Below are 13589 nucleotides of genomic sequence, written 5' to 3'. Positions count from 1 at the left end.
TTGCTCCCCCCATTCTTAGAATAGTTTCAACTGTCTCATTTTTCCGTTTTTATGTATGAGTACCTTCACCCCTTCCTTAACCCAAGAAAACCATGTGGTTCAGAAACATGGACCAATGAAGTGGAAGTTCATCACTATTCTGACAACCATTTCTTTACCTCATCTACCTCCTGAACCTCTTAGATCAATTCAACATAAGAGATATTCCTTTATGTCTACTATGTCCTAGGAAGACCTGTGATATACTGGTAAACATGATAGATCCAGATCCTTCCCTTAGAGAGATTCAGTGAGGAAAACAGATCTTATGTCAGGAGTGTATTGAAAAGGGACCACATAAGAAAGGAATTTAATCTTTCTGTGCCATCCTAGAAGAAATAATGCTTGATACATGAAAAATAAGCATGTGGTAAGATAACTGGAGGGAGAAGGAGGGAAGAACAACAAATTCTAGGCAAAAGTAGTAGCATGAAGAAAGACCTGGAGGTTGGCGAGAATGTAGCACAGTGCCTTAAAGGAAGAAATGCATCAAAAGACAAAGGGAAGAAGGACCTGTGAAGCAAGAGTTGACAAAACACTAAGGTGAAAAAATGCCAAGTCTGAAAACAAGTTCCTGACTGGTGATAGATATGATGTTCATGTGGAAATTTTATATGGAAAATTAAAATGTTAAAATTGAAAATAATATCAATTACTTAGTTAACGTTTTATCATGTACATGACAGAGACTAAAGTTTAGAAAAGACAGCAATGGTTCTGGTATTAAGTTAGGTGACTTCTCACATTAACTGACATGTTCCATGTCAGTAATCAAGCATATTAATGACCAATTAATCCTTTCCTACAAAATAAAATAAGTCTCAACTCACCTTTAGATCCTGGGGCCAAAGCAGCTCTTTTTATAGCATAGGTTTTGAGGCATCTTTCAAAGGAGTCATCCCAAAGAGCTACCACCCCATCTTTCCCTCCAGTTACAAATCCCTATGAAAATTAAAGTTTCAAGTTAATAAAGATCTAAAAATATTAAAAGCAACAATCTCCTTTATATTGAAAAACTATGGAGAAAAGACTGTAGCCAGGTTATAGTTTTTAAGTAACAGGAATTAGCATAAGAATTCATTATGGTTTTTAAAATGTCAGGATGAGATCTGCAAAAATATTTAGTGACAGTAAGTATTCTGCTTTTAGGATAGTATGTTAAAAACACAGTTTCTAATTTGGAACTATGAATTAGCTCTACCACTTTCAGCAAGTCACAAATTTTTCTGGAGTTTTTTTAACTTCATCCTTTAAAAAGAAGGAATATCAAGAGTATGTACTTGATAGTATATAGGGATTATATATAAAGCACTTAGCAAAATTTTTGGCACACAGCAAAGGTTTAATAAATATTACACTTTTCTGACACAGGGTCTTGCTATATAACCCATGCTGGTCTTGAACTTATGATCCTTCTGCCTCTGTCTCCTGAGTGTTAGGATTACAGGCATGAGACACCAGGCCTGACAAAACCTTTTTGTAAAAAACAACAAACAGAACTATTATATAATGTGTTTGGAGTTTGGTAAAAGGAACAAAACAAGTTCAAAAAGCCCTTAGCCCACAGACTATAATCAGTCACCCAGTCAATGTTCTTTTACTTCTGAAAATATTTTATGATCAGATTGTGTTTAACTTAAAATCTGTTTAAGATTACTTACTTTTTCCAATGCATGCATACTGAACACTGGCCCATCATGTGCTTTAACTGTTTTTACAAGAAAGACATCTCTCCAGATACACACATCTCCTGTGGATGTTCCAGAAAAAGCCATCTCTTCAGTCCATCCATACACTGCACACATCATTGTATCATTTTTCCCCAGTGTGCCTATGTAGCCTTTTCTTCCAATCAATCCTCCCCCTGGTTCATAAAAAATATTTGAAAGTACCACTTTCAAAATGCACATAATTATAAAGAATTATAGTTTCTCTTCTATTGTAGCTGTTTGAATAGAAAAGCATGCAACAGCAGAATAAATAAGAAAAATATGGGTCTCTCAATCAGTGATTTGGGCAACATCTTTCATGATAGATTTTATACCATAGCTTTTAGATAAGTAAGACACTAAATCAGTTTTAATCATACTTCAGAATTTTTAAAGATGTTTCCAATAATTTTTATGACATATTTGAGGACACAGAAAAGTATTAAAAAGACCAGCACAAGTGAACACCTTTATATCCACTATTAAACAATAATAAAGAACAAAACCCAGACAGGTCATGCCAATCCTATCTCACCTCTTTATGCTCTACTATTCTGAATGTAATGTTGATTAGTCTCATACATTCCTTTACACATATCCTACATGTATTATGAATTCATAATCAATATGCTGTATTATTTTTTCACATTTTAAAAGTTCTACAAATATCTTGTGCCCTTTTTTTTTTTTTTTTTTGCAATTTGTTTTATTCACCAAGAATTTGTCATGGTGTTTTTGATTTTTCATTTAAGCAAGTTTTTTTTGCTTGTTTCTGGTGGGACTGGAGTTGAACTCAGGGCTTTGTGCTTGTGAAGCAGGCTTTCCACTGCTTGAACTACACCCAGGTTCATTTTGCTCTGGTTATTTTGGAGATGGGGGTCTCATAAACTATTTGCCCAGGCTGGCTTCAAACCTTGATCCTCTTCTATTAATTTCTTTCTCTTATAAGAAATCTCAGCTTCCTAAGTAGCTAGGATTACAGGCATGAGCCACCAGGGCCCAGCTAAAACAGTTTTAGTGAAAGTTATACATAAGATTGCTTCACTTCTGTATCTTTTCAATTATTTCTTCCTTATATTTCACATTTTCCTTTGCTACTTGGCGAGATTTGGCTTTCTGCCTCAGGACCTTTTCCAGTCTTTGTTCAGCTTTAGCTTGGAGATGACCACCTTGCTGGGGAGAATGCCCACATGGGCAGTTGTGCCATTAGTCTTTTTCCTGCTGTATCTGTTCAATGGAGATGACATTTCTTCTTGTAAACCTCGAGTGCTTTGTCAAACCGTTGACTGTTATAGTGTCCTCACACAACCTGAACTTCATCATCCTTTCAGACAAGCACAGATTGAACATTGTACTTTGTCTCAGCTCTTTGGAAAGAGAAGATACAATCTTCCTGCAAATGTGGGGAGGTGCACTGAAATTCCTTTTATGGTTCTTGCTTTGGTCAGAAATCACAAAGGTACTAAACTTCATTTTGGCCACTGTCACTTCAGCAATGGCTGCAAAAGAGCTTTCACCGAGTTGTACATGTTGATTTGTACCTCTAGAAAACTCAGAACTATGTATCATTTCATTATATAAACATTTCACAGTTTATCCATTTTTGTACTCATTAGTACTTAAGTTGCTTCTAAGTTTTTGCTATCAAAAACAATGCTGCTTTAAGCATTCTCATAAGGGCCTCTTTTTATAGAACTGTAGTAGTTTCTTGAGAAATGCCTGGGAGTAGTCACAGGGTAACGAGCAAAAGGAACAGTATACAAATTAGAGTGGTATCAATGTTTCTTTCCAAATTATTCTCCAGAGTTTATATACCAACATACACTTCCACTAACAGTGAAAGCACTTCCTGTGGTTTACCACTGTCAGTCACACTAGGCATTGTCAGACTGGGGAATGTGGTTCTAATTTGCATATGAGTTATTGATATCTTTTGCCCATTTTCCCACTGAATTCACTCATTCATTTACTCAAGAAATACACATGCCATCCACTATTCAAGACACGGGATGTAGCTATGAACAAAATAGAGGAGATAACAAAGTTCTCAGCTTTTATGGAGCTTCATGTGAGAGACAGATCAATAAATATAATAACCAAGTAAAACATACAATATGTTAGATGATGATAGGTGACGTTGAAAAAAATATAAGCTTAAAAAGGAGACAGGAAGTGGGAGGAGTCCATTTTTAGTAAGGTGGTTAAGGATAAATCTCTTCAAAATGGTGGCAAAAAAAGAATGGAAGGAAGTAGCAAAAGCAAGTCATGTTGGAATATTTCTGGTAAAGGGAGCAGCAAGGAAAAAGGCTCCAAAGCAAGAAAATGACTCAAATCTTCAAGGAGCAACCCATGAGACCAGTATGGAGTAGCAATGAAAGCAAGGCAAGTACTGAGAAGGGGTCAGAGGTCAGTGGTCAGAGGTTATATTGCAGACCACTGTAAGGGTGTAACTTTTACTCTACCTGAGACCAAAAACATTGGTGTGGTGCAACAATAAGATCTGGCATATGATTTTTTAAAAGGTTACTTTTGATTTCTGGGTTGAGAATGGATTGAAGGAGGAGGAGAATGAAAAAAGTTTATTTTAATCATCTGGCTAAATGATAAAGGAAGCAAGGACCAGGGTGGTAACCACAGAAGATGAAAAGTGATCAGATTCCAAATATATTCAGAATATCATCTTATTTTAATATAGCAACCAGAGTCATTAGTGACTTTGCAAAAGGAGTTGGGTAGAGTGGTGAGGGAACAAAACTAGGCTAGACTTATCTCAAGAGAAAGGAGAAATTTCAAGGTGAAAGTACAAAAACTATTTTGGAGATGCTTTAGTATATACTGAAGAAGAGAAACTGACTACCAACTACAGAATAGTATTGAAAGGTTTTTTTTGTTGTTTTACTTAAGATAGAAAAACAATACCACACTTGTATGTTGAAGGGAAAGTCAATGGAGAGAGAAAATTGATGATGTGAGGGTCAGGGGGACTAGAGTGATGTCCCTGAGTAGATGAGACAAGGAAGCAGTGCACTAGCAGAGACTGGCTTCACTAGACACAGAGTATCCATCTAGAACAGGGTAGCAAGCCAACTGGATATGGGCCAAATCCAGTGGTCACTGTTTCTTCCGAAGCCTGTTGGAGCAAGTTAGCACTAGAACCACAGAGAAAAAAGCTGCTTCCTTTTCTTTGCTGAACTCTGCCTCTCTGATTTGCAGCCACAACTGGCAGCTGCCCAGAGCCTGATCTTATCAACTACAAGGTGGGAACTCTGCTAGTAGAAACGGCTAGGCACACAGCAGTGGAATCTCAGTTTAGTAGTTGATCCACTATTCATTCAGCAGCTGCCCAAGTTCAAAAGGTTTGGCTCCTCCTAAGAACACACTGGGATCTATTAAGTTACTGGGACATACTACTTCAGAGTGAAGGTGACCTTGGTTTCTCTGCCTGCTCCAACTTGACAGGCTAATTCCTTACAGCATGCAAACAGGATAATCAGCACAGGACAATTCTCTCTTGTTCTACAAGTTCCTACATAATATACTTGATTTTGTCCTCTGGTATGAGAACCTAAAATATTTGCTAGATGACCATATACATAAAAAGTTTTGCCCCTCTTGGTTTAGATTTGACAGTTGAGTTCTCAAATATATATATATTATAACATGTTCCTATTACACAGGCTGTGTCACTGTTGAACTAAAAAACATCCAGTGACTCCCTGTCCCCAATTCTCCATGGAACAGAGATCTGGAATAGGTGGTAAAAGACTCCATTTTAGCCTCAGTCCTAAATCACTTCCTTCAACTTAGTTTACATAAAGCTATGCATTTAGGTGGCTAGATTAACAAAGTAAGTACTTATTTCCTATTTGGGTAGTGGAACTCTGTGGATGTGAACTCAGAAAGTGAAGAAGGCTGAAATGCACACCAAAGCCTTAACATTCATCCTTTTATTGTTCAGTTTCAGATCTATTATATATCTAACTATAAGGAAAAAAGTTATTCAATTGCAAATCTTCTCATTTTACAGGGCATTTACTTTCTTTGACTCTCTTATTTCAAATAAGTTCCTTTTTTTTTTTTTTTTCAAGACACAAATACTAAGTATTACTTGCTGGGTATCTGCAATTCTAAGTGACTAAGATGTCCAAATAAAGTTTGTTTAAATGTATGGGAATGAAATTATATGATTTTACTTTGTAAATGTAGCATCATGATTTTATGAGTCTGTGATAAAGTATTAAATCCAAATCTGAAAATCAATTCATGACCTATGTAGTTTACAATGTGAAAGTTACTTAACTTGAGAAATGTCTTCACTATGTCTATTCTTTTCTGATATATGTCTCATTTCTTACATTTACATATTTTCTCTTAAAGGTTTTAAAGTCACAGACTTTGATGTCAAATTGCTGGGATAAATATACTATTCTATTTGAAAGAGATGTTTTTTACTTTAAAATGTTTACTTCTACATTTGTAACTTATGGTTACAAGTGACTGAAATATTAGAACATTTCATTTCTGTATTATTCTCTAGCATATAAAGAATTAGTACAAAATTTTTCATTTTTAGACTATAAAACACGTTTGTAACAAAACATGAAATCTCTTATTTCTCACTTAAGCCATTCTCCCAGTTCCTTTGGCTGTATTTTGTTTTTCAGGAACTTGCTAACTTTGTCTTTGTTTGAGATCCTCCGCCCTGGGCATTTGAGTAGCTGAGATTATAGATGTATACCACCACACCCAACTACCAGTTTTTCTACTAATGCCCCTCTGCTGTTTCAGGATCCGGTCCAGGATACCACATTGCATGTAGCTAAATTACTTTTAAAAGTGATAATTTCTTAAATTTTAAAAGAATAGAAAGAAATATTTCCTTACCTGCTCTACGCCAAAATTTCATATGCTTAATTCCAGCTGTAATTAATTTATCAGGCACATAGGGATTCATCTTTACAACAAAAATTTTATCCTTACTTCCTCTGAAATAAATGAAAAAATGTCTTAGCTTTGAAGATAAAGCTATCCTGTAGCAACATTTTGCCTAATCCATACTTTATGGATTTTTCCTTTTTTTTTTTTTTTTTTGTAATACTAGGTATTGAACTCAGGGCCCCTTGCACTTGTGGCATGTGCTTTACCACTTGAGCCATACCCCTTTTCCTTTTGCTTTTAGTCTTTTCCAGATAGAGTCCCATGCTAACCTTGGCTGGGCTAGTCTTCAGCTATGATCCTACTTCTGCCTCCTGAGTAGCTGGGACTAAAGTCATGTGCCACCACACCTTTTTGTTTTTGAGGTAAGAGTCTCACTAACTTTTCCCTGGGCTGGCCTCAAACTGCAATGTCTCCACAACCAAAGTAGCCGGGATTGCAGGTGTATACTACCAGGCCCAGACCTCCATACCTTATCATGATTATTACATTTACTGAATATTTATTTCCCACTTGTTTTTGGTTGTGAAATCATGCATTTGTATACTTGTTCTTTTGTCATCATTTTAGTATATTAATTCTGCTCAATGGATTCTCAAAAAGTAGAACAGTGAAAATTGAACTTATGCTACCAACAGTGTATAGAGAATGCTGTTTGTGGCTTGAATGAGGTAAAAGGAAAATTTGAATACTTCACCAACAGTTTAATATAGTCTTTCCAACTTTAATGTTCCTCTTAAACTATCATTTACCTGGAGATTAACTATATACTTTGCAAAAAGCATTTATCTATTTTTTAGGCACTTTAACCCCTTACTTTAAAGAATGGGAAATTTTAAATGTAGTCTCTGACACTGGACTTTTTTCTTCAAAGCCTTATTAATATTTTTACTATAAAACAGTACATGCAAAAAAAATAGTGCATGCTTTTAGAAAATTTAGAAATGAAGAAAACCGTAAAAGAAAAAGAACTTTTAAATTATTTTGGTGTATGTGTTTCTTTTTCCAGTGAGCATTTTTTTCACGCTCTGAAATTGCTATGCAATAGCCCATCATACAGAACTCACTCACTATAGATGAAGAATTGAGATAATAGTTATTTCTAATACCATATTACACTTATGGTAAGAAGTGGGCTCACAGGGGATAAACCTGTAAAGAAACCATAAAATCATTTCTTTTACCATGATTATATTTATTCAAAAGTAATAAAAGATAGCATTAGCTTGATTTCAAAATTATTCAATTAAAAGTTTTAGGTCCAAAGTAATACAAATATTCTACCAATGTGCTTTAACATCTCTTTTTTCCCTACCTTGCTACTGAAAGTTTCTCTCCTTTCCTCCAGTCCCACAGCACAACAGTATGACTATCATCTATTCCAACTGATGCCAAACGTTTCCCATCCGCTGTGACAATCAGAAAGACAGATGTACTGGCCATTAACATTCGGAACATAAAACCATTCAGTATGCATTCTCAAGCCATATGCTGCCACTGGAATGGGCTTCCTACCAAGTTTCTGTACTGGAAGCTTGGTCCTCAGTATAGTGGTATTGAGATGGTGGGACTTTTCAGAGGTGGGTCCTAACATGATTATGTCCTTGTGCACTAGGCCCTCAGAAGCAAATAATGCTCGTCTCCGAGTGAGCTGCTTTCACAATTATAATGGGTTATTATAAAAGAGCAAGCCAGACCACAGAATCTCGCTTTGGCTCTCTGTGTACTCCAGTTGGTTACATCGTGACACAGCCAAAGGGACTCTCACCAGAGGCAGAACCAATGTGGTCACCTGACTTAAACTTTCAGTTTCAAAAACTGTTAAATAAATATATTTTTAAAAATAAGTACCAGCTTCAGGTATTTTGTTATAGCAACAGAAAATGGACTAATATGCCTCAGCACTATAATTAAAAATTTAAAAAGTAATGATACATATCAGGCATGCACAAGCTCTGAAAAGAACCAGAATTTACAAGAGAGGAAGAATAATGGTTTCTTGAATCATGTAAAGACAGTGGCTTATTCTCCCACCTGACCTAATTTACTTTATCTATTCAGCAGGTTGGAATGGGAAGGGAGAGAGAAAATGCAAATGTCTGAGGTGATGGACATACTAAATAGCCTAGGTTGATTATTGCGCAATATATTCATGTATCAAAACATCGCACTATCCCCATAAATGTGTATAATCATAATGGGACAATTAAAAACAAAAACAAAACCTACAGAAAAAATGAGAAGTAAAGAAACTATTAAGACAGGAGGGGAAAAAAAGACTTTCTTTAGTTAATTATCTTTTTATACTACTGGGGCTGGAACACAAGGCCTCACACTCACTAGGCAAACACACTACCAGAAGAGTCATACCCCCAGCATTTCTGCATTTAATGTTTCCTGAGATACTATCTCACATTTTTTGCCTACACCAGCCTTAGACTGTAATCCTCCAACCTGTGCCTCCCCAGTACCTGGGATGACAGGTGTGCCCCCAGATTTACATCAATTAAACTTAAAAGAGCTGTACTTTGATATAAGAACTCAGGGATTATGAAACGTTAATCAAATGAAAAAGATGTACTTACAACACACTGTCATCAATATGACTACTTTTAGTGAAGATCCATTCTTTTACTTGTTACTATTATCAAGCAACAAGTAAAGAATGAATTGGATATATCAGTGAAACAAATGAGACATGCTGACAAGTGTACATGTGTTTAGAAGTTATAAGGCTCAGACTACAAGAAAATGTTTTCTACTCTGCTACACTTTTTAGAAACCTTAATTAGTTCCTGAATGCTACCAGTGGTATTTCTGTTGTTGACCCACTCACTTGGCTATTCATTTTGTTTCTTGACTATTAGCATTCTTGAAAGTATATACATATCTTTCCAGAACCTAGTTAATGGATACTTACCACCTCAGAGACTACTTTAATTTTTTTTTTTATTGTACTGGGGTACATTGTGACATTTACAAAAGTTCTTACAATACATCAAAGTGGAGTTCACCCCCTCCATCATTCTCCTTTATCCCTCTTCCCCCTTCTTTTAACAATTCCTAATATAGAATTCTCCATTAATGGCATTTTCTTTTCTCTTCCCAATCTACACTCTAAATTCCATTGCAGATCTGTAGCTGTTAAACTTTTAAACATATGGCAAAGTACGCACAATCTGAAATTATTTTATAAGATGAGCTGGAATTGTCACTTTATAGGAATGTCTCAAATAAACATTTCACTTCTTGCCTCTTTCACTCTAGACTTCCACCCCATGCATTTTCAAAGTTTATTCTGTAGCTGTAGACCACTGAGAGCAAGGTTTGCCCAGAAGGGAGATACACACTACTAGTGTAACTGAGTTGATTTTAGGTGTTTTGCAGAAAAAAACAAAACAAAACACTTTTTTACTTTAACAGAAGCATGGAATTTTAAAGAATATTTAAAATTATAGGCATTAAAGTATAAACTATCCAGTAAATCTGTAATTCCATCATTGTGTTTGATATACCCCATAATTATGTACAATCAACAGAAATATCAGAATTTATAAGGAAAGGAGGGTAATTCATACCTATTGTCTGATAGTAGTAATTAAAATTATTAACATTCACTAAATGTAGTCCTATTGTTTACTAAAAGTAGACAATGTTGTAACTACATTTTTTTCATTTGATTGACTTTTCAGTCACTGAGTTCTTACATCACAATAACAGTTCTTATCATAAGTTTAATTGAAATAAATCTTTTTTTCCTCTCCTTTCTTTTATTTTTCCCTCTATTTTTTTCTGCAAAACAATAGCATGTACTGTTTTCACTGGATTGTGAAGGCCATGGCTAACTGACAAGTTTAGGTAACACTGATTTAGATTTAAATAGTATATATTGCATCTGCATTTTGATCATTCTTATTGAGACAGAAAAGGCCTTACCTGAGAAATCAACAGCACAGACACCATACTGATGATAGCCCTTTAATACTGACAATGGTTTAATGGTCTCTGTATCCCATATGTGAACTGAGGGATCCCTACCCACCTGAAATAAGAATTATAAAAGTCACTTTATTATAACTATATTTTATATGTTAAAAGTAAATAAAACAAGAGATTTTAAAGTCTTTGTATAGAAGCACAACGTATAAAGCAGACTGTATACATGGCTATTTTTTTTTTCCTTAACATTTTCAAAAGCTAATGAGGGGGCTGAGGGTGTGGCTCAGTAGCTCAGTCTGAAACAATAGGCTTGCAGCACTCCAAGATACAGGAGTGATGTAATGGATTTATTCAGTGCTGGCCTGCCATGCAGGAATCTTCGCTGTCAGACCACAGTTCTGCACTGGATTTAAGGGCTGTGAGAAACATGGATCTCTCCTACAGCTAGGACTGCCAGTCTGTTGCCACCAAGGCTACTTGGCCTATCGTGTGGTTTTGGCTTCAGTTTCCCCTCTCCCCTGGGAAGCCAGGATTGGAGTTACAGACTATTTGTTACTTTGCTCTGAATCACTGTTTCTTTGTGATTTTTAGCTGTCTTGTCACCTCTTTCTAATTCCTCATGTTCTTTTTCTCTTTCTCTCCTTGGAATACAGTCTCCACTTTGTTAATCTGACTTACGTCATTCACAGTCACACAGAGGAAATATCTAATTCACCCTTCTACTCCAGAAATCTCCTCCTCATCCCATTTAACTTTTAACTTGGTGATACAGTATGGATCTGGAGTAGCCCCCAAGCCTCATGTGTGCTGTGGTGCCACCTTTAGGATATAGGGCCTTTATAAAGAAGTTAGGTTGTTGTGGCAATATAGTCAGAGGAGAAACCAAGCAACACTCGGAGGAGTGCAGAACTCAGATTTTAATTTTTACGCTAGCGGGCCCAGACATGTACCAGTGTCTGAGCCCCGAACAAAGGATTCACAGGATATTTAAAAGGCAGTGCAGGGTATCAGGTTACAAGGAATGTGCTCTCCCATAAAGTAGGGCTAGTAGTGGATTAGAGGCCTGCTTTGGAAAGTTTATTTACAAGTGGAGACAAAGGAAGGCAGGAATGGGTGCTCATCTCTGCATGGTGCCTTTCATCTTGGTCCCAAACTTTTGCATGGCTCTAATGGGCAATTCCTCACAGCTCTGTCTGAGGTTACAGCTTTTAATTGACAGTTTACCCTGTTTTACAACCCTGTTTCAAGGCTATCTTCCTCTTCAAGGTCACTGGGAGTATGCCCCTGAAGGGGATATGGGAACTCTACCTTTTTCTCTTTTTTTGCTTCTCAGCTACCATGAAGTAGAGCTGAAGTGGAGCTCTGCTCTACCATGTGTTCCCTATCACAATGTGCTGCCTCCCACAGGCCCAAAGACAAAGGGAGCCATATGACTAAAGCCTTTGAAGCCTCTGAAACTGTGAGCCAAAATAAATCTTTCCTCCTTTATGTTACCTTTGGCATTTTATCACAGTGGCAGAAATCAAACTAACATACTTAGTTTACTTGTTCATATGTATAAGTCATCTATCAATTCTTAATTTTTTTCTCTAGATCCAAGTAAATCCCTCTCTCTAGCTATAATGATAAAGAAATATTGTATCTTTACATATAAAGGCAACTCCTAAAATAACTAACATAACTAATTTTTAATTTTGAGATTGGTTTTATACAAAGACTAACAAAAAAACCAACATTAAAATCAGCCAATGGTTCACTAAGTTATGCAGCTAAACATTACCAGTGATTTTTAAGTCTTCTTGTTATCTAACCTCTGCAGGTTATGATAGTTCTGATGATTTTACAATACTACTCTTACCTGGTTCTCTGGCCTCATTGACTCTTACTCCTGGGTTTCTTTCATAATTTTATCACTATTTAAATACAAACCTCTCTCAAGAGTCTCTGTTTAATTCACCAGCCTTTTTTTTATACATTTTTGCTTGAGGTATCTCATTTCACAGTTTCAATGATAACTCAACAAATGTCTCCCAAATCCTACTCTGCAACCATTATTTTCTCCTGAACTCAAGACTTACATTTTTTTTAAAAGACTTAGATTTTCAATTGGCTACTGGATCTCTCATATGGAAATAAGGATGAAGATGATACAGACTAACTTTCATTGCAAAATGACTTATATGTCAGATGCCATTCCACATACCTTATAAAGACTGCCTCATTTAACAATCATTACAATTCTAAGATAGGCACCAGTAGTATCCTTATTTCAAAAGATGAGGAAACAGGCATAGAGGTTAGGTAATTTGCTCACAGATAATAAATGAGGAGCTTGGAACTGAACACCATATTCAGTCTGGCTGGGGTATAGACAGAGGAGTACTATTGGAGCACATTTGATACATATCATTTCAGGGATGAAGGAAGATATGTTAGTCAGTATTCCAATACTGTGACAAAATACCTGAGATAAATCACCTTAAAATGAGGAAGGATTTATTTTGGCTCACAGTATTAAGAGGTTTCAGTCCCCGTTTGCTTGCTGTGGCAAGGCAACCAAACATGGCAGGAAGTTGTTGGTGGAGGAAGATGTTCATCTCGTTGTGGCCAGAAAGTGAAAGATAGGAAAAGACCAGGGTACCAATACGCCCTTTAAGGACACACCTCATGGCCTGACTTCCATCTACTAGGCCCCACATCCCAAACGTTCCATTATCTCCCAATAGTGCCACAGGCTAAGGACAAAGTTGCTTAACAAATGGGCCTTTATAGGACACTCATGATTCAAACTAGGAGAGGTTGGGGGTAAGTTCTAAGAGGCTATTTAGCCTAAATATTAAAAAGAGGAAACAGGAATTAAACTTGGAAGGTTGAACAGAGTGGATGGGAAGTCTCCAAGAGAAGTGAATTAAGTAAAAGATGTGAATAAAGTAAAAGATGTGAAGCAGCATTAGTGAAGCTGGACAA

The 13589-nt window shown here is 36.2% G+C and overlaps 1 protein-coding gene across 14 annotated transcripts in view; it reads right to left on the bottom strand.

Annotated features, from left to right (window-relative positions):
- Eml5 (EMAP like 5) overlaps positions 1-13589 on the bottom strand; it is a 165784-nt gene that overhangs the window by 92848 nt on the left and 59347 nt on the right. For 13 of the 14 annotated variants that reach the window (XR_012446066.1, XR_012446065.1, XR_012446068.1 and 10 more), the window contains 5 exons: positions 10620-10725; positions 7999-8092; positions 6633-6733; positions 1701-1903; positions 870-981 (listed from right to left, as the gene is read on the bottom strand). Coding sequence is in view for 10 of the 14 variants with exons in the window: in XM_074067361.1 (XP_073923462.1) it covers positions 870-981; positions 1701-1903; positions 6633-6733; positions 7999-8092; positions 10620-10725 (616 nt within the window). In the remaining 4 variants the exon portion in view is untranslated. The remainder of the gene's footprint in view (positions 1-869; positions 982-1700; positions 1904-6632; positions 6734-7998; positions 8093-10619; positions 10726-13589) is intronic. The other variant, XM_074067362.1, reaches the window with a different exon arrangement.

The sequence above is a fragment of the Castor canadensis genome, chromosome 3 (assembly GCF_047511655.1).
Source record: "Castor canadensis chromosome 3, mCasCan1.hap1v2, whole genome shotgun sequence".
NCBI classification, from domain to species: domain Eukaryota; kingdom Metazoa; phylum Chordata; class Mammalia; order Rodentia; family Castoridae; genus Castor; species Castor canadensis.
The sequence above is the reverse complement of the archived record's forward strand: the minus strand, read 5'-3'. Positions and strand labels throughout refer to the sequence as shown.